General features: G+C 36.9%; 1 protein-coding gene across 7 annotated transcripts in view; it reads left to right on the top strand.

The window, feature by feature from the left end:
- Positions 1–22,452, top strand: part of KCNH8 (potassium voltage-gated channel subfamily H member 8) — a 207,173-nt gene that overhangs the window by 136,353 nt on the left and 48,368 nt on the right. For all 7 annotated transcript variants that reach the window (XM_069772019.1, XM_069772010.1, XM_069771991.1 and 4 more), the window contains 2 exons: positions 17,457–17,654; positions 22,156–22,355. In XM_069772019.1, coding sequence (XP_069628120.1) covers positions 17,457–17,654; positions 22,156–22,355 — 398 coding nt within the window. The remainder of the gene's footprint in view (positions 1–17,456; positions 17,655–22,155; positions 22,356–22,452) is intronic.

Raw genomic sequence — 22,452 nt, 5'->3', positions numbered from 1 at the left:
TTCCCCAATGAGTCCTTCAGGGGATTTAGATGCAGGGGCAAGGTGGCTGAAGGATCCCCACTGGGTGCAGATAGGAGAGATGCTATGCGTGTCTTAATCATGCAAAGATGGTGGCGTTTCTTGCCTGATGCAGAAGTTGGTTGATACGGACTATCCAAAATGTAGGTGTCTAATGTCTTAGATGCAAACTTTAGCTTAGACTCTTGAGCTTGCGTTCCTATACAAGTCCTTTGTGGCTTCCCAGTAGCTTTGGTCTTGTCAGAATTTCATAAGTCAACATCAAGCTGGAATATCCATTAAGAAAGTCATTGCCCTGTAACTCTCTTGAGTTTCAACAGCTTGGGAAGTTTTCCATGCTGGGAAGCTTTTTCCAAGCTTATGCTAAGAAGCCTGAGACAGTCTTTGTTAGTTTTATTAAAGTCCTGAGCAATTTTGCCAGGAATTCTGAAGTTGCAGACTTAAGCATATCCTGGACAATAGATACTTGTGACATTGGTACATTTATTCAGGTTAAAACTAAGGCTATGCTCTTTTCAGAAGAAAGGCTATTTTTAGGTATGTGTATCTGCTAGTTTTCCTCACTTAATATATGCTAGTGAGCTAATTCAAGATTCTGGTGCTCTTGGACCCAGCATAACCATGGAGTAAGTAACAGTAGAAATCATGTTGGAAAAATCAGTGTCATTCCTCCCATTCTTGGTCAATATAATATATAATTTGTTAAAGCAATAATTAGTTAACTCTTGATTCAGTATTTTCATATTACATTAATCTTCATAATGTATTGTAGAAGCAGGTAAACATTCATGTATCGTGAAATTTTTCTGCAAAGCAGTTTAATGACTTAATTGGCTAGGTGTTGCAAAAGAGTTGGTATCAAAGTTGGGATAGCAACTTGGTTTTTATTTTTCTCTTTATATATTAATTTTCTTAACTATTAATGATCCCAGATCATTCCAGATCTGTCTCTGTACAAAATTTCCTTCTGTTAGAGAATTAATACATTTGGTTTTGAATGTGACATAAGCAGTTTTTACCAAATCCAAGCATTCAAAAAACAGAGCAAATAGAAGTATAAAAAATAATGAGATTTTAAAAATGTACAATTCTCAATCTGCTTTTGAACCCTCTGAGATTCCTATTTTCAACATATTCTTAGCAACATTGGCAACCAGGAACTTAATTTTTAAAAAGTTATGAAAGCTGAGATTTTGTGTGATCACAGATCTCTGGGTACTGGGGCTGTCAGGTAGATCAACTAACAAAAGACACAAGGTAAAATTACAGTGCTAAGGAATGATCAAATTTTGGACCCAGATTGCGTAAGTGGTCAGTGTGTGCAGGTATGTGTACCTCCTGGATTCCAGACCTACCTTCTGGAGTTTGAGTCTGGACCTATGACAGAACAGCTTCTAGTAATTTCAACAAGTGTTCAGCTTAATAAGAGCTAATGGCAATGAATGACAACTGGAGTCTTGGGGAAGACTGCAGCTGGCACCTGCTCTGGCGGTGCCAGGCAGGCGGCAAGGTTCAGCCCAGGTCCCCAGCAGTCCCTGGTCTGTTTTGATCACGTCTGTTGAGGGTGGGAATGGTAGTTCAGTTTGGTTTGTTGCATTGATAGAACTAAGTGGATCCTCTTCACTGCCAGAAAGAGTACTTGTAAATTTCCAAGGCTCCTGGCCAAGAAAACTGTATTCTACTATAAAATATTGGTCTAGTTTCACTGCTCCAAACACACACATCCATCAGGTTAGAATTGGCATGTGTAGATTTATGAATCCTTGCTGGGGCGGAAAGAACTTCATGCTGACTAAATTGCACAAGACATCATTCACTAGCCGTGATCAGTTGTTCATTTCAATCTGTTTTCTCTATACCTGAATGTTTGATTTTAATCTCTCTTTCAGTCTGCTTCGTTATGTCTTTGATTATCAGTTTTCTTCAATTTTTTTTGTCATTAGTAATAAGAAAACCAGTTACTTTGGAACCATGATCCTTTCTGATTTTTAAGAGACAACTTTAAGAAAAAGAATTTAAAAAATACAATTATGTCATGCATGAGTGCTGACATCTTCAATCTAGTAAAATGCATTATAATGCTCTGCTGACCTGGGGTGTCTGTTTTGAAGGTCCATTGCTGTATGGAACATACACACCCACATACTCACCTGTCTATTTGGGATATCTTGGAGGGGGGAAGTGAATTAATCTGGCTGAAAAATCATTTCTAATTAATATGTGAAGGAAATGATTCATGGTCAGCACTCTTGTGAAGCAGTTAAGGCCATCAGTATCTTAAAAACTCAGACAACTACTTTGGGTTATTTCTTGCAGCACTTAAATGAAATAATTAACCCTGGACTATCATGCATGAATAATAAATAGGAATAAACTAAATGACTAAAATAAGACAATTACTTTGAAGCTATGAAACTTCTCAAAGCACCCATCTCACAACTAATTACAAAGTGTACTTGTTACATTTTACATCTTTTGAAAAAGACAAGGAGGTACCACAACACCGAAGCATTTCACAGTGATGAATTCTACGGCAGTTGAAATAGAAATTTTAAACTCCGGGACAATGCCCTACACTAGAATGCTTTTCAATAGTTTCAATGTTTTTGAATCCTCTTGAATTTTACCTCTCAGTAAAAGTAACGCTTTTATTGTACGTACAATGTGTACATTTTCCATGAATTAATGTTTGAGGTACACAATTTCCAGCTTGTAAGAAGTAAAATAGATAAATTCATTAAAATCATGAAGAAATTGTTAGTGAATAAATGTACTTATTTGTTTCAAAACAACTACAAAATATTTCTTTAAAGTCTGCTGGATACCTTACCTGAATGGTTAAAACAATTCTGGTGTAGAATACTATATATGAGGCCCAATTTGGAAAAGCTTATAGTGTGAAATATTTATGAAAGAAAGTGTCATTTGTTGAACTGAACTGAAAAATTTCCCTTGTGTTTAGTTTAACATGAATTTGTATTTCAGCTGCTTTGGACCTTAGTAGGTTTTATTCTGTCATTCTTCCCTGCTGTTCTTTTCTACAGGCTCAGTTCCTTGATTAAACTATATTTTCCTTTACGCACTGTACTTTTTGCCTTCTGAGTGAACCATTGTAGCAGTCACAAAATACACCAGGACTGAGATACCCCATTGGATTTGCAGCCCAGAAAAAAATAGGGATGAAAGTACCTCATTAAAGGGAATGTGAGGTTTTTTCATAGTTATTAATACATTTCCAAGATTTTGTACCTAGGACAAAAATTTTGGACAATTTTTAAGTGAAAAGTAAAAATCTGGTGTGTGGATGAAGGCCCTGAGATTTAACAAAGTCGAAAGTGTCCTGCTATGTCTAACTGCAGATTATCTACATATCATTCATTAATTTCACAAAGCAGTTTTTATCTCAGTGGAAAAGCTGTATCTGGACCAATTTCTGCAGCTGTAATAGGAATATTCAGGGCCACACGCAGGGGGGAAATCTGCTTAGTATACACCCCATAAGAGGGAATAGTTCCAAGAGGTAAAATAACACCTTGATCTTTCCACATGGCTTCTGTAGTGTGAATACCATAGAGTATAATGGATTGAAAGTTGTAAATACTATGCGTAAAAGCCGTGCTTAGTCAATTAGAAATTACTTCAGAGTATAGAAATGTTGGCTGGAGAGAACCTCTGGCATTTATTTAGTCCAGCCAGCTGGCTGAAGCAGGACTATCACCAGCACTAAATTCAGTCAGACACAGCTTGCTCCACCCAAGTCCTGAAAACTAGCAAGGCTGGAGAGGCCTCCACATTTTGGGTAGCTTGTTCTAGGGTTACACTACTCTCCTTGGAGAGCTTTGTACCAGTTTGCTAAAAAATTAGGGCCTATTACACCCTCGTGTAATGGGATGTTTTGTTAGGATTTGTCAGAAATTTCTACTTCTGGTTTCAAAGCTCATGGCTTGGCTGTTCAAATTGCAATGTCTCAATCCAGTTTAAACCCATAAAGCCTTTCCTATGTAATTTGAAATCTTTTCAGCAGCTGCTTCAATATTTGATTGGACTGCCTCTTCCAGCCCCATCACATAGGTAGAGATCCAAGGGTGTTAGAATACCATATTGCATTCCATAGACATCCCATAACAAATAAAACTGCTTTGCTTTTCTTCTATAGCACAAGCATGCCTCACATTTTTAATCCAGAAATGTCCTTTGTGTATGTTCCTATTTTCTATTTATTTATCCTTTTTCCTGCCCTTTAACAGAGCAGGTGCTTGATAAAAGAAGGGTTTTCCTGCTACCAGAATAAAAATCATTTCCATATAAAAAAAACTGAAGAAATTACTCAAGACTCTCTTCTTTCCAGACTTTCTTCCATTTTCACATACCTTGAAAAATATTCATGCTTTTTTTGTACTTTCAGGTGACAGTACTTAAAGTTAACTAGTAACTACTTTCAGCAAAAGAAATCCATGTGGAGTTGTGAGAGTATGTCATGGCATTCTAGAGTCTATAATAAAGTTTTACACAAGCCAGTTTCTGTAAAACTAATTATACCTATTATTCTAAATAATTTTTCATTGTCAGATCTAAGATAAAGCTATAGATAAAAATGCTAATGCTTAGGATTTCCTTATGTCACACACTTCAAAAAGACCTGTCAGCTCTGCAGACAGATGTTTTATTTCAGAACTGCCATAACTTTAAATGCATAGTGTGCTTTCTCATCAAGACACTATTCCTTTTTTTTTACATCAAGCCTTCATGCCATTGCAAATTCGTGTTTTGCTATTATGTTAAGATATAATCTGCAGTAAAATATCCCCTGCTGTTGATTTTCCCCTCACAAAAGCCAAATATGTTCGGATCTCAAGTTCCTTGATTCAAAACAAGTCACACTGAAAAAATGTCACTTAGGTTGTAGATTCAAGGATTAGAAAATTATGACAAGGTAAGAGCAAATAAAGTGTTAATACTGTTTGTTGTATGGCTGCCTGACTGGGGCAGTGTCCTGGTCCAGAAAGCAACACAGTGGCTCCTTAGGTAAGAATGCAGAGGAAGAGACTTAGACAATATTGCAAAATCTATGGAGCAAGCAAGGAGAGGATTCCAGTGAGGGTTAGCATACTTAGCTGTTATCTAACTAGCATGGATGTTATTAGTATAGAAGACAAGGAGAAATGGATGTCATGTGGACTGCAACAGTCTATACTGACCCAAACTGAACTCCATACTGTCATATCATCCCCTTTGTGATTACAGAGGGAAGTCAGATGAAAACTAGCATGGTTTTGTTGCAATTCTGCAATTACCCTTTCATTTTTAATTAGACCTACTAAAGGAAACAGCTTCGGTGCTGAGGCATCTGCCCCTGTTTTACCAAGTTGGGAGGCTGCATTTGAACAGGCAGAAGCTGCTGAAAATTGTCTTGATTGCTAGAGTGGGGGAGACAGCAGGAGAGGGGAAGGGATCAACAGTCAGTGACTACTTATTGCATTACTCAGCTTTGAGAAGCAGAGAGGACTTTTACAGAGCAGTCTAGAAGTAAACAGCCCCACTCTCGCAGAGTGCTGGTGGTTAACCAGGCAGCATGAAAATACATGTACCGTATTTCACTGCTTTTATAAAAAATACAGTGCTCTTGATATCTTGCTGTTGTAAATAAATAGTACTTTCTTTTACAGACGTTTTAAGGGATTGATTACCACTGTCATTCATTACCCCCAGAAGAACCTATTTGCAGATTCTGAATTAGGACTGTTAATATGCTCACTGTCAGGACTGAGAAGTTGCCATGTAAATAAAGTACTGAAAGACTTTAGACTGAGTTTCTCTGATGGTGAGACCTGAGCAGGTGAGAACATCAGGGCAGAGGTGAGATTAATTTACCAACTATGCCACAGTGCATATGTACAGACCCAAAGTTTTGTTAGCAGCCTTAAAACTAATATTCTTCAAGGTTTTGTTTTGGGGGATTTTTTTTCATATTTTGATATTAAAGGTTTCATTTCAAGGTAATCTCTATTGCTTATGGAGGAGGGTACTTATTTCTTAAAAAAGACAGGAATGTATCACCTGTAGTAGCTCAAATCCTTTTTTGCATGTTTTGGACTCCAAACACATAAAGCTGCAAAGCAGGTTTCTAACGCTTTAGCTGACAGCATTAAAAAAAGTCATTACCATTAATTTTATTGCAACAGCACCTGGGATCCTAGTTATGGGTCAAGACTCTCATGTCTCCATTGCTGAATTAACACAGGATACAAAGGCTGCTCTTGCCCAAAAGGGTATTACACTCTAACTATAAGATAAGAAAGCTCTAACAGATGGGTGCAGACTGGTGTAGCACAGGGAAGCAAAGAGGCCATAGATAAACGTGCTCTCTGCACTGAATAGACTAGAAGCACTAATGTTTCTAATTCCAAGCTTAGCTGCAAGGCATCTGATAGCCTGGAAAAGGACAGTAACAGCCAGTTTGACGAAGGAGCAGTAACATTAAATGCTGAGACTCTTTATGAAGTGACAGTGTGACCATCTCCTTAAAGGAAATTATTTGCAAATGATTTATATACTTCTAATAATACACTTGCTATTTTATTTCTTAAATTAGCTGTATGTTTAGGCATCTATGTTTTACCTGTAATCTAAAAATTAAATTAACACTATACAATATTACAAAAAAAAGTTAATTTACTTTTGTTACTAATTTCTTTTAAAGAACTCTAAAAAAAAATCTTGTTTTTTTTTCCAAGGGGGACAAACCAGGATGGTTAAAAAAATATTAGAAGGCATTTGTCTTCACTACAAATATATTGATGGCATTAGAGCCGTTGATAAACTATTCCTAGTAAAAAGAAAATGTTTAATTAAAATAATAAACTATATATAGTGCTTTGTATGTATTGACTGCCACAGTCATGGAAAGTTGATAGTGAATATATCCCCATCTCATCCTCTCAATGAAGTGAGGAAGAGGAAAAAAATCTGCTGACTCGCAAAAGCAAGAAAGATTTAAATCTCCCACATCTCCAAATATAGCCATCCGTCAAATTACCATTGAAAAGAGCTGTACATGCTTACCACAGAGAAGAAGTTTCCAGTACATTTCTTTTCTAAATTTACCTACTCCTCAGTAAATGAGACTGAAGGAATTTATGACTTAGTTCTGCAGGAATACAGGCGCACTTACCATGTACGCTGGAGCTTCTATGCAAGAGTTAAGTATCAATGTTCAGAGAATTGTCATAAGATATCAAGAGGAATGTGTTCCTTGCAGATCTGCTGAGTTAGCTCTTGAAATTCTTATACATAGCTCTTATATGTAGTATAGTCAGGTCTCTACCTTGGTATAAATGTATCTCTACATTTGTACAGATACAAAGGGGAATCTTTATTGTGTTACACTATGAGATTGCTGTGAAGGTATATTGGAGTCTTCCTCACCAGTATGAACAAAAGAGCTGTGCAGCTGTCTGATTTGTTTAGACATCTACAGAATACCAGCTGCGTGTCCCAGAGATGCACTGTGCAGCCTTATGTGGCAGCAAAGTAGTAATGCAGTGTCAGGGTGAGAGGGACAAGCCACCCAAAACCCATCCAGTCCACCTGCAGGGCTGGCCCACCAAGTAGGACAAGCTCAGCCATCCAGTTCCCATTCCACATGGCAAATGGTCCTGGAGGAAAAGTCCTCCAGTAATAACCATTATGGTCATGCAGAGCATCAGCTAGCTTTTTGGAGACTGCCTTGGACCTTCGCTCAAAGGGACATGTCCCCCCATACCACTCCCTTCTTTCCTCTCTCACAAGAATATACTGTAGTGGTAGACATGAAATACATTCTCTGGAAAGAGAATATTCTGCCCCGTGGTGAAGGAGAAATGAATTAGCGACCACCTTAAGAAATACTTTGGGGCTCTGACTGGAACTATGGCTGGTCTGGTCCTTAGGGATTTGTCCCAGCCAATAGCATAACAGAATCATAGAATCGTTTAGGTTGGAAAAGACCTTTATGATCATCGAGTCCAACCATCAACCTAACACCACCATGCCCACTAAACCATGTCCTGAAGTGAACACCTATATGTTTTTTGAATACCTCCAGGGATGGTGACACCACCACTTCCCTGGGCAGCCTGTTACTAGAAGAGAAAAGAAAAGAGCAAAACCTTACTTTGCAGACAAAAGAATGTAGGAATTCATCTAGAAATGTTAATGTTTAATGCATGAACGTAGTTAGGTTCTGGCTAGAAACTGGGGCTTGAAATGTGTGAAGTTGTTGGTAATTCATGGACATTGTGTTTTGTGGAGTGTTTATGTAGCATTTTGCATTTGGGTGGAAGAGCTGCAGAACCCCACCCTGTTCTTACTTGTGACTAACCAAATATTTTTTAACAGATATCTTTCCAACATTGTTTTCTAATAAAATACTAGCATTGCAAGTATTTCATATCAGACCTATTGCTCTACCACTTACAAGCCATGAATGTGCCCAGCAGTGATCAACCAGAGAGACTTTGGAAATCGCATTATAATCCATGCACCTATAGTGCCTTCACTGAGGTGGATTACAAGCTTCCCATAGGATAAAAAGTATCTCTCCTTGCACTTATGGCCTTCCAAAATGAAAATGTAAATTATTTAACAGACCACGCCTTGCTGATGACAAGAAATTAAATGCTCCCCACAAAGGAATTTTGTCAGTGTCTCCAAGGGAGCATCAATTTTACCATGAGAATACAGAAATTGTACTTTCTTATTCTAAGCAGTGATACTTGCAATTTAGAGTTGAGTTTTTTCAGATAATTAAAGCTCAGTTTTCAGATTTTCAGCACTTCTATGGGCTCAGCTGTGGTTTTGTTGTTATCAGCAACATTACAATTACATCTTAGATTTTTTTCTTTTTTTAATCCCTTGATTGAGCATCTCTCCTTCCTGAAACTACTTAGTTCATTGAATATTTATTGCACCATGAAAACTTCATTTTCAGTGAGCACAATGGGTCAATATCTTGTTATGACTTTGTCGAGTTACATAAGTTAAAGCTCTACAAAATGTAATTTTTTTTTTATAGGTTCTAAGTATATATTCAATTAGAAATACAACAGCCAATTTATTTACAAAGGGTATTAGTCAGCCTTACAAAAGAATTACATAGGATGTCACCTTTCAAATTAAATTCTTTTTTGGTAGACCTGGCAAAGGTCTTGTATCTAAAAACGCTCTTACCAAAGGACGTATGCTTTTAGTTTGGAAAACTCCAGGGGTTTTAAAAGTCTTTAAAACATCTGTTTCACTGTATGTGTCTAGACAGTTAAAAACTTTCCCTAAGGATCTAGGGAAAGATACAGTTTCCTCTAGATCAGTGTCCAAGAAGAACACCAGTCAATGTATCTGCAAAGGGTACTCCATCATTTAAGGCAGGCATTCAAAATGAACCAGATGATAGATATGAAGGTAACCATTTCACCCATGTGCCTTTGACTACAGAGATTGGTGTATCTTGAGTATTCAAGCCTCATGGAGCAGTGGGGCATACATGGACTGTCAATTTTTATCTTTTATTTTCTGACTGTTCTATGTCCAAGTTCAAACTTTCTCTGGATGATGTTACAGATGCTCGAAAGTCAGTGGTAGAATTTCCAAAGTCTGGCAGAGGATTACAATTTCATCTGACATATGTTCAAATTCTGATTTTTTTTTATTTGAGCCATAATAAATAAATTAACTAGATGCAAAGGTATGGCCCAGATCTCAGCATTATTAGGAGCATGTTTGTGCCTTGGATTTTGGCTCATGCCCATCTCTTACTTCATTTGTTAATTTGGGAAGAGATGTAATAAAAATTCTATCCAGTTTCTCTGCAGTGGAAGTCAAATGGCATTTTTATTGACTCTATCCGTTCCTAGTGTTCACTTAACTTCTAGTATGACAACAATCCTAAAATTTGTTGCCCATGAATCCTCATGTATAATTTTGGAGAAAAGATGTCTCATCAAGGTTTGTTTCTGAGAAGGGTTTGGTTTTGAAATTCTCAACTATTTTTCTTTTCATTTTAAAATATTACATTTCTTGTCATTGCCATTGTTTGCAAGCTCCCAAAATATGCTCTTAATGATTTCACATGGAGGTTTAAATGATACATATAGCACTTACATGGATGAAGGCTTTCTTTTAGTTTATACATTAGGCTTTAAAGAGATGAACATCTCAGATCTGAAGCATGAAATCTTACAAAATTTGTCCTCTCCCCTCTAAAGATTTTATCTACTTACTAGAAAGAGGCATAGAGTACTTGATAGAAAGGGGTCTTTTTTTTTTCCTCTTTGATTAGATGTTAAAGGGATTTTTTGGTGGTTTTTATTGTCTATAATGTGGGCATTTATCAAGCAAAAGTGTATAAATTTGTATATATATAGATATATATATATCTCTATATATATCTGTAGAAAGTCTTCTGTAGTTTCCATCATAGTAATACCCATGTGCCTCACTTCTGTTGGCACTTAAAAGTCCACTGAGCCTAGGGGTTAAGCATAATCTGCTTGTACAAGGTTGACATAGTTAACTCTTCATTATCTGGATAAACTAATGCAATGAATGCACCAGAATGGTACCAAGGATTATGACCCAGACAAAGAAAAATGGGCGTAAATATTAAAACAGACATAAATTAGATTTAAAAATGTACAGTTAGTGTGTTGCAAAGGAAAGACCAAGGTGATGCTGTGACTGTGGAGGGTAGATACCTCTGCCACGCATTGATCCGAAGCACTGATCCCCACACTTGCTGCATGCATGGCACTTCCCAGGCAGCGTGGCTGGTGCCTGGGCTCTGGTCCCAGGGTCACAGAGGGCAGCCTTGAGTAGCTTTGTGTGCCCCTACCACAAGGACTCCAGCCACAGGCATTGGAGATAAAACTATGTTTCGTATGGTTGAAGTTAAATCTATTTCTTTTCAAGGTCATGTCAAGAATTTCACTCCACAAAATTTGACTATGTGGATTTGAATGCAGTAGATATTCCTCTAGATCTGTCACACTATCATTCTCATTCATATCTGTGTTATGTGTCTTTCTAGTTTAAGGAAAAAAAATATAATTAAATCCATCATAATAAAGGATATACTCTGTGAAGAACTATATTTAACAATGTAAAAATAAGAAAACACATTTTTAGAATAAATTATTTTGGGAATGACTTTAATATTTTTAAGCAGATTTTCAGTGCTTGCGAAAAATGTTAATGTCTTTCCTTTACCATATTTGTTTTTCTTTCTCATTTTAGGTGTCTACTGTTTACAGGAAAGTGTGCTAGCAAAATAAAGACCAAGGGGAGTAGATTAATGCTAAAGGTTCCTCATTGTCATGCAGCCATTATGCTTATGTCTGTTGTACTTATATTGAAGTCTTTCTAGACTAAATTTCATGCAATGCCACTTAACTATTACTTATTTTGAATGCCAGTTAATTCTCTTTTTCAAATATAGCCTCTAGGCCAGAGCCGTTCTTTTGTAGCCTGTACTTGTTGACACATCGTATAGATGCACCTCAGTTTTCCTCTTACACATATAACATTTATTTATTCTCTTCATTTTGAAAAGCATAAACTCATGTTCTGTATTTTACCATTGTGCAATAATGTCATTTGGGCACACATGATGGAGCTGCATTTTCACACTCCTAGAACCTGCAGCTGTATGACAACTTCAGGACTGTGGGGTTTTCTATTTTTAGTACATATTTTTTCTAATCTGTGTGAAAGAAAAGCCTGGTTCACATTTTATTTGTGACCTGGTGCAGTAAGGTCTGCCACATTTACAGTTATCCAGAAGCAGTGGTTGAAAGTATGATTGCTCCTGTCATCTCTAGGGGTCTTTAATCCTTAAACCATCTGCTCTGGTACCTGGGAGTGTCTCCAAACATAACAGGCAAAATTCCATCACAGATCAAACCTGTAAACAAATGTTCCGGTTTTGTGATAATGAAAGGGTAGCAGCAATGTTCCACAGGATTAAGTAGTAGGAATGGTGCTGTTTAGTGTATTAATAGTCTGGGAAAAAAATGCAAATTTTTTAGCAGGAAAAAATTGCAGATGTCAAAAACTTTTTGCCTAGACAGGGATAGAAAAGGCTGTGACAATCTTGAGAAGAACTTGAATACCTTAAATTAGTAATCACCATTAGAACAGAGGCAATGATTATTCAATAACATGGAGTCATGCACACTGGAAGAAGGAAAATGATTTAGTCTTCTTATATACCTCTAAATTTTGAATTCATTGTATCAGTCAGAAACAACTAGACAGTAGCTGTGCAAAATTCTTTGGAAGTAATTTTAAAAGCAAACCTAATGTTTTAATGCTTAATGAATGTTAATTAGGTTTTGATAAGGTAGAATATATTTATTATACTGTTATAGAAGATGATGGTAACATCTTATCTCAAATACAATATAAGCTCTTGTCTCCCCTCCTCAAATGCTCTTTAACTGTGACACATTCTGAAGAAGCAACGTGGACAGTTGATGGAAGTGATTTGGACATGTAAAATCTATCTCACAGAGACTAATCTTCAGTGTTTTTACATAAAAAGAAGGGAATTTGTCTACTTGTTCTATCTTAGCAACTGTTTTGCCATAAGGTTTATTTTTTGGAGGTTAATATTTCAAGGAAACAGAGTAGAGAGATACAAGCTAAAATCTTGACTTCATTGAGATCAGTGGGATCTTTGTGACAGTTTTCTCCCATTTAAAATGGAAATATGAGATATCATTTGCAAATCGAAATGTGCAGCTATGTAGTGAAAGTGTGGTGTGATTTCCCATGAAAACCTCCAGCTCCTCACTGCCTGACTCTAGATCTGAAATGAGAAGCTATCAGCAGTGACCAGGGACTGCTGCAGTGGGAACCAACATAGCTCTCGGGCACACGGTGATTTTTGTTTAAAAATGCATTCCAGTGAAGAAAGATCTAATTTGTCTTCTATAGTTTTTATCTTTTCCTTAATGACCCTGAACTGTTCACTGCAACATATATTAGTATATACTGACTTCTGTGTTAAAAGTTACAACCTATTTATGTCAGAAGGCTGTATGTGCTGCAGTTCAGCACATTTTTTTGTTATTATCTTTCAGTATTTAGTGACTTATTTATACTTTTTGTCTTTTGTTTGCCAGTATTTCTAGGTTTTGTTTGGTTTTAGATGGTTTTGTATTGCCTGCTATTTCATAAGGTACAGTTCTAGGTTTTGGAGAAGTACAAAGAAGACGTGGCATCTAATAAAGCCATTGCCAGCTTTTGTGCTTTCATTTAGAGCTCCAGAGTTTTTCAGTTGAGCAGGAAAAACATAACTCAGCCTGAAACCTAGCCCTTAAAGATAACCCACACTTGACAGTGTCCTTTAGTTTACCCCAGCATTACTTATTACTTATTCTTTTTCCCTACTATCAGCTGTTTCCCTACATTGATTACTCTCTTTCCTCACTAGCATGAAAAAGCCAAGTATGGTTTGGCCCTAAATGAGGTTCAAATACTGTTTAAACACAAAAAGGTGATGATGTGGGAGTAAAGAGTCTTTTCTACCTTTGCATTTCCCCTAGGAATACTTAAAAGTCCCTGAATTTGATATGGAACCACAGCTGAGAGAAGGTGGCCCTTTGTCCCACCCTTTCTCTTCTAACATCACCACTGGTCTATTGGGGAACCATTCCCACTTTCAGACATTCAGGGATGCTCTAAGAGATACTCCTCATCCATACGTCTTTGCACTTCCTCACACTGGTGCAGAATAAACCAGAGAGTTTTGGTCTACTTTTTAACTGGAAAAAATGTTTGTCTATTTTATACAATAAATGCTGTAGGTAATTAATGCATTAGAAAATGCAACTATTTTCTAAGTTGTTGAAGTACCAGATAAGATTTTTGTATGTTAAGTGTCCGGCATATAAGGAAAATCTAAGCATTATAGAATGAATCTGCAAATTATAGGGAGTGATGTACCCATTCAATGCAGTTGAAGCACCAAACTGAGGGAAGACTGAGTTTCTGGATGTCCAGTAAACGACATAATATGTTTTACATCCGGTTATAAAGTATGTCATCTAAGGATGCTTAAATGCTTGATTATGTTTCTGCTGGTACTTGAGCACTTCCCAGATACAGGTAAATGAAACTCAATACAGATTCTTCTAGCAATTTTCAAAGTAGCCTAATGAAGCTAGATATCCAATTCCTACCGGCTTTTCCGATGGGACTTGATTACTTAAGTGCTCTTTTTCCCTTTGAAAAATCTTCCTCTTAATTATGCTAATTGGTCCTTAAAAATGTTTTCGAAGTCACAGAGCTATATCTAGATAATGCTAATTCAGGACCAGACAAGATTCATAATGCTGAATTCTAGGAAGCTCCCTCTGACTACAACGTATATTTATTTTTCTCTTCTTCCCTGAGGGCAGAAATTAATTACTCAAGTTTGCCAGAGAATCTGCTGAGAGCTGTTACCTACAGGAACCAAAAAAGTAAAAGGCGGTAGTCAATCATGCTACCTTATGACTATTTCCATTGGCTAATGAAAGTATTTACAGCAACAGTACCTTGTCTCTACCCCCAAATGGAAAATAAGTGTAGCCCTATCAACAAAAATCTGAGCAGTATAGTTGATCTGGAAGATCTTGCACCATTTGGTATACTTTGGCTGAAACATCATCCTATATAATTTCTCCAAAAGGTCCTGATTAGGATCATCACTAACAGCCAAAATAGAAATGAGAAGCTGTAAACATCTCCTTAGCTACAAATCAGAGAAATATATTTATTGGGTTTTCACTTTTAGATATACATTTTCTGTTACAAGTCTCATGGTCAATCTCTAAAGAAAGTTACCCAATAGCTTTTCTTTATAGTGGGCATTTTTTTAGCAGTTGTTAACAATTGCTAATAATTGCTAACCACTACTGTTGTAGCTCAGTGATAAGCCATTCATCTTATTAAGATCATTTGCCTGACCCTGTTATGCCACAGAACTGTGCACCGAGTGCTGAACTCATCTCAGATATTGGTGTCCTGGCCAGAACTGCTTGTTAGCAACTGTAAAATGCTACTTTTGTATTTGGTACCTTGGTAGTAGAATTATATTAGAAATATTATTGGGACTTCTACTGTTTGATACAATGTAGGCATTTATTTTTGTACCTTACCTCTAGTAGCAGTAATGCATTCCGTTAGGAACAATGATGTTTCAGTAGGGTTGGGTGTTATACTTGATGACCTTGAACATAAAGTGTGTTGTTTACGTATAGCTGTCAATTAAAGAATGGAGGCATCCACCTTTTCTGGATAGCATTGAAAATGCCTTAGTCTGAAAGTGAGGCCCATAATGTTTCATATAAAGTTACATTGAGGTAAACTCAATTTTATTTTTGTTTGATAGCTGAAACTGAGGTGGAGAAACTTGCAGTCAGATGCAATATAACCACCAGGAACAATGAATGTGAAATTCATTCAGATAACAAAAGGCAGAAAAATGGGAATACAGAGGCCAAGAATCAGCGGCTTTTTGAACACTCCCAGGAAAGAGATTTTTCTCCTAAGAGGCATTATTTCAGTATTCACACATCAGTTACAGTTATTTAAAATAACTTATTTAATTTGTTTCAGTTTTTCAGTTCTTTATATGACTAGAATACTTTCAAAACCTGATGTTGAACTTTGTGATTATATTTCTTTACATTAGGTTTAGATAGACTTTTCTTTAACTCTATCTACTCTCTGCCAGGGATTTTCTTAGGGTTTTATTCTTTATTCTTTAATGTGTAGGATTACAGTCCCTAACATGAGCATAGGAATGAAATTCACTGTACAAAGGGCCATATTATTGTTGGGGAAATGTAGTGTAATCTCAGAGAAACAGTAGTGCGCACAGAGGGAACTGGTATAGGTTCAGTTAGGCTTTTTTTTTTTTTTTTTTCGTTTTGCTTTTCTTTCATTTTAAATAATTGGGAGCCACAAATATAAAATAGCCTTATAGGATTAAGACTTTCCATCAAGGCAAAATCAAGCCAATTTTCATATGCTTTCTTGTCTGTTGGCAAGGTAAACCAGCCCACTCAGTACTGCTGTCTTATGACAATGCAGAGCACTTTCATTTATGCTTTTGATTAAATTCACTGGCCTGCATAGAGTGGGTCAGCAGGGTCATGGCTAGACCTTACGCTGTCATTACCCAGCCCTTCTGGCTTAGCTTTCTCTGTAGGAGAGCATGCGAGAGAGTATGGAGCTGAGGACGGTCTCAGCCGTGGCTCAACAACTCTGCTGTGGGTGGTAAATTCTTACATACTTTTTCCCCAACTTATTTGGAAGTGCTGGGACAGATACTTTAAATCTGTACCCCTACTTCTGCAGATATTTTGTACAAGGGGATTTCCTCCAGTTCATACTTGGATTCATCCAAAATGAAGAAATGGATGCTGAATGAAGCAGAGAGAGAATAAGCTTCAGGAGGTGATTCAGTCTGTCAGGTCTCAGTTTACAACACAGGGACCCCCAAACAATTTTTCTAACATAAAACTCTGCCTGCCAGGAATGTATTGTTTTGGCAGTTCTCCTTGAATATCCAGGAAAGATTCCCAATCTCCCAAGCAAACTGCTTAGCGGGCAAAACTGGGCACGCAAATTGAATTTTAACCTTTTTTTCCTATCTTGTTTTTTGTGAAGCATTGTGTTTATGCAATTCATTCAGGTTGTTTGTTTTCCTTTTTCAAAAGAGGGACTGCATACCTTTTCCCGGTTTGTTGCTTTGGGGTTTTTTTATTGGTTTGTCGTTGTTTTTTAAATATCTATGAGGCAGTAGCTAATTCTACTTTCTCTAGCACACATGGACTCATTTAGCAAAATGAAAGGAAAGATTAAATGAACAATTTAGAAAATACTTATTGAAGCATCTTTTGAAAATTAATTCTGGTTTGTAAGTTATGTTTAGTTGTTTGAATCTTTTCTACTGTAAAAAGAAACAAGTAAAAAGCTCTAAATATATAATTATTATTATAACAATTTAGTCTTAGAATCTCAAAAAGCCTTCCAAGCATTAATTAATGGAAAGAATCAAATCGATTTTGCATTCTTGCTGCAGTGTTATTAGGTGATGATTTTTTTCTTTTCAGAGCCTTAATGGATTTTGTGAATTATCTAATTAGTCCTATAATATGCAGCTTAAAAACACTTTATTTCCATACAGAAATACAGTTCTTTTCATAAATAATCATGCATAAAAAATAAATACTCCAGAGACACAGTACTTAATGTGCTGTATAAATTCCTACAGTTTAATGTTCTTTTTATTCTTGGAATTGTGTGAAGAATGCAGTGTCTTCTAAATATTTTTTTTTATTATTTTGTTTTACAGAATGTGTAGTTTTCATTGTGTCAGTAATCCTTAATAGTTCTTTTTATGCTTTGTTTTCCAGGTTGGCTTCATGAGCTAGGAAAACGTATTGAGTCTCCTTACTATGAGAATAATACACTAGGAGGCCCATCAATCAGAAGTGCCTATATAGCTGCCCTGTATTTCACTCTCAGCAGCCTCACCAGTGTTGGATTTGGAAATGTTTCAGCCAACACCGATGCTGAAAAGATCTTCTCCATTTGCACAATGCTGATTGGGGGTAGGTACAAATGTTAAGCATCATGTAAAATGTTTTGGGGGGGTAGGGACAAGTAAAATAAGAGCTGAAATTTTGCTAAGGTTCTTTAAAAAAAAAAAAACCCACAACAGAAGGTTTAATTCAAAATTGCAAAAGAAGGAAATAACTTTGTTGGTTTTGCACTAGATAAAACCTCTTAGGCAGACACATTTCTAACCTTTTGATCGCTTATGGCAACAAAAGACAGTTGTCACACAGTAAAACGCAAACTCACATTATTGTCAGTGAGTGTGGCCCAGCCATGGGCCAGGGGATTTTGGTTACATGCCAGGCCCTTTTCCAGTCAGCCAGGTAATAGGTGCACGTTCAGCTCCAACTCAGTCCCCACAGCAGCCCTGGGAATGACGGTGAGGGGAGGTGGGCAGCCCACCAGTGAATCTGGCTGTGAGCTGGTGCATATCCCCATCTGAAGGACCAGCCCAGAGAGAAGACAACAGAGACAGGACAGAGCCAGGAGGACTGTTTGGTGAGCCGTAGGTGACTCTATCATGAACAAAAAGCAGTTGAATTATCACTAAGTAAATTTTACCATATCACTGCTTCAGATTAGAATCAAAATGCATTGGTTTTGTCATATTTGGAGCTCTTAGTAGCATTTTTGTTTCTGTTACTTACCTAGTCGTACTGTTGGGGAAAGCCATGTGCTCATTTAGGGTCACCTTCTTTCTGCTGAGGCACTTGGGCACAACCAGTGAGCTGGTGACACCTGTCGAGCTTGGTAAGCCAAGGCCACTAGAGAAAGTACCTGCAGCTCTCTCTTCACCTTCGTCTTCCTCCCCCAAAAATTCAGCTGTGCTATTTCATAGTGTGTACCTCATACAACTCAAAGATGTCACAGTGGGTGTGAAGGGTAAAAGCAAATCACCACTGGAGTACTGCCCCCTTCATATTTTTTTTCTGCTTGCCTGATTGTTCTGGAAATACTAGTAGGTATTTCTCCAGGGCTCGTCAGTAAGGCACTGGTTGTCAGCTTTGCAGAATAAATTTTCCTGGGCAAAAATAAATCGGCAACCTGACACTTGAAAGCCAGGGAACATGACGAATGACCAGTAAACTATATATTTGCAGCATCAAGTGGTATAAAAAGTGCTCAATGAATTATTGTCATTTTTCCCAGTCCTGAAAATGAGTGGCAATAATATAATGAATCATCCAAGAATGATATCATTTTGATTTTGATGATGTCACAAAAACACAAGCAGCTCATTAATTGCTTTTGCTATTAACATAAAATTATAGTTTTAAAATACAAAGTGGTCTCTATGCTTTGGGGCTTTCACTACGTAAAATCTGTTGGAATGAAGGAAGGAGTTTTCATTTCTATTAAGATATCAAGAGATATCCTGTGTAAGGCAATGCTGAATATTTAATTCACTTTGATATGGCAGAGCTTTCACAAAATTAATAGAGTAGAATATAAAAGTATCCTATACTTTTATTTATTCCAGTTGTAACAACTTCTTTTACATTTCTGATATTATTGAGCGGTAGAAGTAATATTCTTGTGCACTGAATAAATTGTCAAGAACTAGTCTACTGAACATAGTAAGAAGGAACTGAAAACTGAAAGGCAAATTTACTCATAGGCAAGCAGGTAGAAGAATGACTTTACATCTGGGAGGGTCCAGTGAACAAGGTATATCCAGGTAAGAAAGCAGAGCAGACTGCTTTGCAGGTATTTTCCTGAGGAATTGTATTTTAGATGCTATTTAAGAAAATCAGCAGAGCAAGGAAACTTAAAGGAGTTAGCATCATATAGCACAGACTGGTGAGCATGCCTCAGAAAACTGTATTAGGAATAAAGTACTAGTCTGTGTACTTTAGGGCATAATATTGTTTCATTTCTGAAAACACATTTTGATGTACCATTTTGGCTGATACTTAATTTTAAAATACCCTAGTGGAAAGTGAAGTCTTGAGAAAAATTGATGTAAGTTTTTTACAGTTTTTAGAACAAGCCATTATTTTATGAAATTTCAGGTGTAACAGACAGCATGATTTAGTTTATCAGTAGTTCGTCTGTACCTCTTTAATGTGTGTCACTGCAAACTGAAAGAATGAAGTAAATTTATTGCAACCTTAAAGAAAGTTGAAGCCAAATTTTTACCTGCCTCTTGGTATTAATTTTTCTTTTGCATGAACTTGAAATTACAATTTAAGACAAGTAATATTGTGCAGATAAAACATCTTATTCTATACAGTATTTCTTCTTAAATTTGGAAAGAAAAGTTACATATTAAAATTTAACCAGAATTCCTAGGATACCCAGTATCTGTGAGATATTAATCAGACCTGTCCTGCTGCAGATGACCACACCACGTGCTGTCTTGTGTTCTCCATATTCTTTGAGTAAAGGATGCGCAGTATTGTATTTATAAGACTGGAGACCCATTCTAGTAGCTCCAGTGCTTTCTGGGATCAAAGGTGTTCCTCTGTTCCTTAAGCAAAAAAAAATATAATTTAGAATACCCATTAAAATCAGGGCAACTTTATGAAATACAGTTCCTAGAAGTTTTTAACTTGTCCTACTTGGTTTTAGAGAATGGATTAATAGATTTCTCACAGGAAGTAGGGTGGGTCTGTGATTATTTGGTAAAGAAATCTAATGCCTATCACAGCCAGGAATAGCTTGTCATCACCAGTAGCAGTTGTCTTCCAATGTACATATGCAAAGACAGATTCTCCCATAATAATAATATTCTTGATGGTATTTGTGCCTATAATAACACCATGGAGATCTCTACACTGTCCAGCTCCTAACCTTGGACCCTGTTGGGAGACTTATATCACACCTGATTTTTACATATGCATCCATACACCACCTATTGCTGTATCCCTCCCCCTTTTTTAAACTATCACATCCTTAAAGAGGCTACACTATTTAGGTATGTCTGGCTGAATTGCTTCAGCCCTAGCTGCCATATTTCTATTATAATATCCTGTATCTAGTATTACACCAGTTCCTCACATCTTGTTGCCCAAGCTTCTGACATTATTGACTTAGCAATTCACTGCACCATCAGGAACAACACCTAGTTGATCCAGCTGATTATTCTTAGAAATAAATTTCCAGTTATGCTTACTTTTCTTTCTAATATTCATATCTGATCCTTTTCTTTCTGCCCTGCTTTTCATTTATCTTCTTCTACTAATGGACTCATATTGACTTAATCATATCATTAGATCACCTCTACAAGAATGCATACTGTATTGGGGAACTACATCATATTGCAGTGCTTATCTGTTTTCCTGCAATCCCTTCATGATAAAGACATAGATATTGTTACTAGCTTCTTTGTGTTTTACTCAGCCTGTAAAAACTTTCAACACTCCAAACTAAAGAATGTTCTGCCTGTTTCTACCATGTAAAAGCATTATTAGCCACCAAAATGCATCCTTTCCTCCTCCAGTTCCCCCTTGCCTTTCCTCTCATGCTGGACTTCTGTAATTTGCCATACAAGGTCAACATCTTGTTTGTCATGTTTATAAACTGATTCCTTGCCACTCTGAGGAGTCTGTCTGCTTTCTTTCAAGCACTATAAAGATAAATGTCCCGTAAGAGTAATAATCAAGCTCTTTAATAGTTTTTTCAATAAACAATTTGTAAATGTGTGTATTATATACCTCAGATCAATACCACATGACAGACAATCTAGCAGTGATCTTTCCCACTGATTATCAGCAAGCACATTTCTGCACAGATAAACCCAGATGACCTGTACCTGTAAGCATTTCTTCAATTTTGCTGCTGGTCTGTATTCCCAAGCCAGTCTCTAATTGCAGGCAAACTCCAGGATGCCAGAACTTTCTGATAAACAATTTCACACCATATTTGACATTCCCAAGCAACATAAGAAATCAGATTGTCAGTTTGAACATATCTTTTATTTTTAACCTGAATTTCTGCTTTACAATGGTTTTTTTCTGTCTTTTTTTTTTACATCTTATTCCCCAGAATATGATACATCTCTAAATATTGTTTGTAATCTCATCCCACTACACATGGTCCCCATAAGTAATTATTTTATTTATATGAGTTCTCTGAAATCTATTACATTCTGTGTAGTTGCTAACTGACTGTTTGAGTCTAGTTTTCATACTGATTAATAGTTTCTCATTATTTCCTGAGCATGCCTGCCTACATGTGTTCGTCTGTTTTCCTTTTTTCTTAGACTATGAACTTAATTTGGCTTGGGCATTCTTTTGCTTGGTACCCTGACTAAACAGCATCAGATGTGGTTCTAACCTGTTCCATGACTGTGACTGCTAGTGACGCAAAAAACTGAAATGAATAATCATATGAGTACTACTGTATATTACTCATGGAGTCTTATATTCAAAAGCTTCATTATATCTCTCAATCACGAAACTGGTTTTCTGTGAAGATCCTGTTTATTTTCTGTGTTACATTTTAATGATCAACAAGTCACTCCACATTGCGCGTAATTCCTGTCCTCCCTAGCTCTGATGCACGCCTTGGTGTTTGGCAATGTCACTGCCATAATTCAGAGGATGTACTCCAGGTGGTCCCTTTATCACACAAGAACCAAGGATCTGAAGGACTTTATACGGGTCCATCACCTGCCACAGCAGCTAAAGCAAAGGATGCTTGAATATTTCCAAACCACGTGGTCTGTCAATAATGGAATTGATTCCAATGAGGTAACCAAACAAGGGAGGTTGTATGTTTGATGGTTTTGACTATGGACTCCCTATGGAGTCAGGTGGGGGTGGGTGATTTTCCGTTTGATGGTTTTGA

The sequence above is a fragment of the Haliaeetus albicilla genome, chromosome 2 (assembly GCF_947461875.1).
Source record: "Haliaeetus albicilla chromosome 2, bHalAlb1.1, whole genome shotgun sequence".
Lineage (NCBI taxonomy): Eukaryota > Metazoa > Chordata > Aves > Accipitriformes > Accipitridae > Haliaeetus > Haliaeetus albicilla.
Note: the sequence above shows the minus strand (reverse complement) of the source record. Positions and strands in the feature narration are given on the sequence as shown.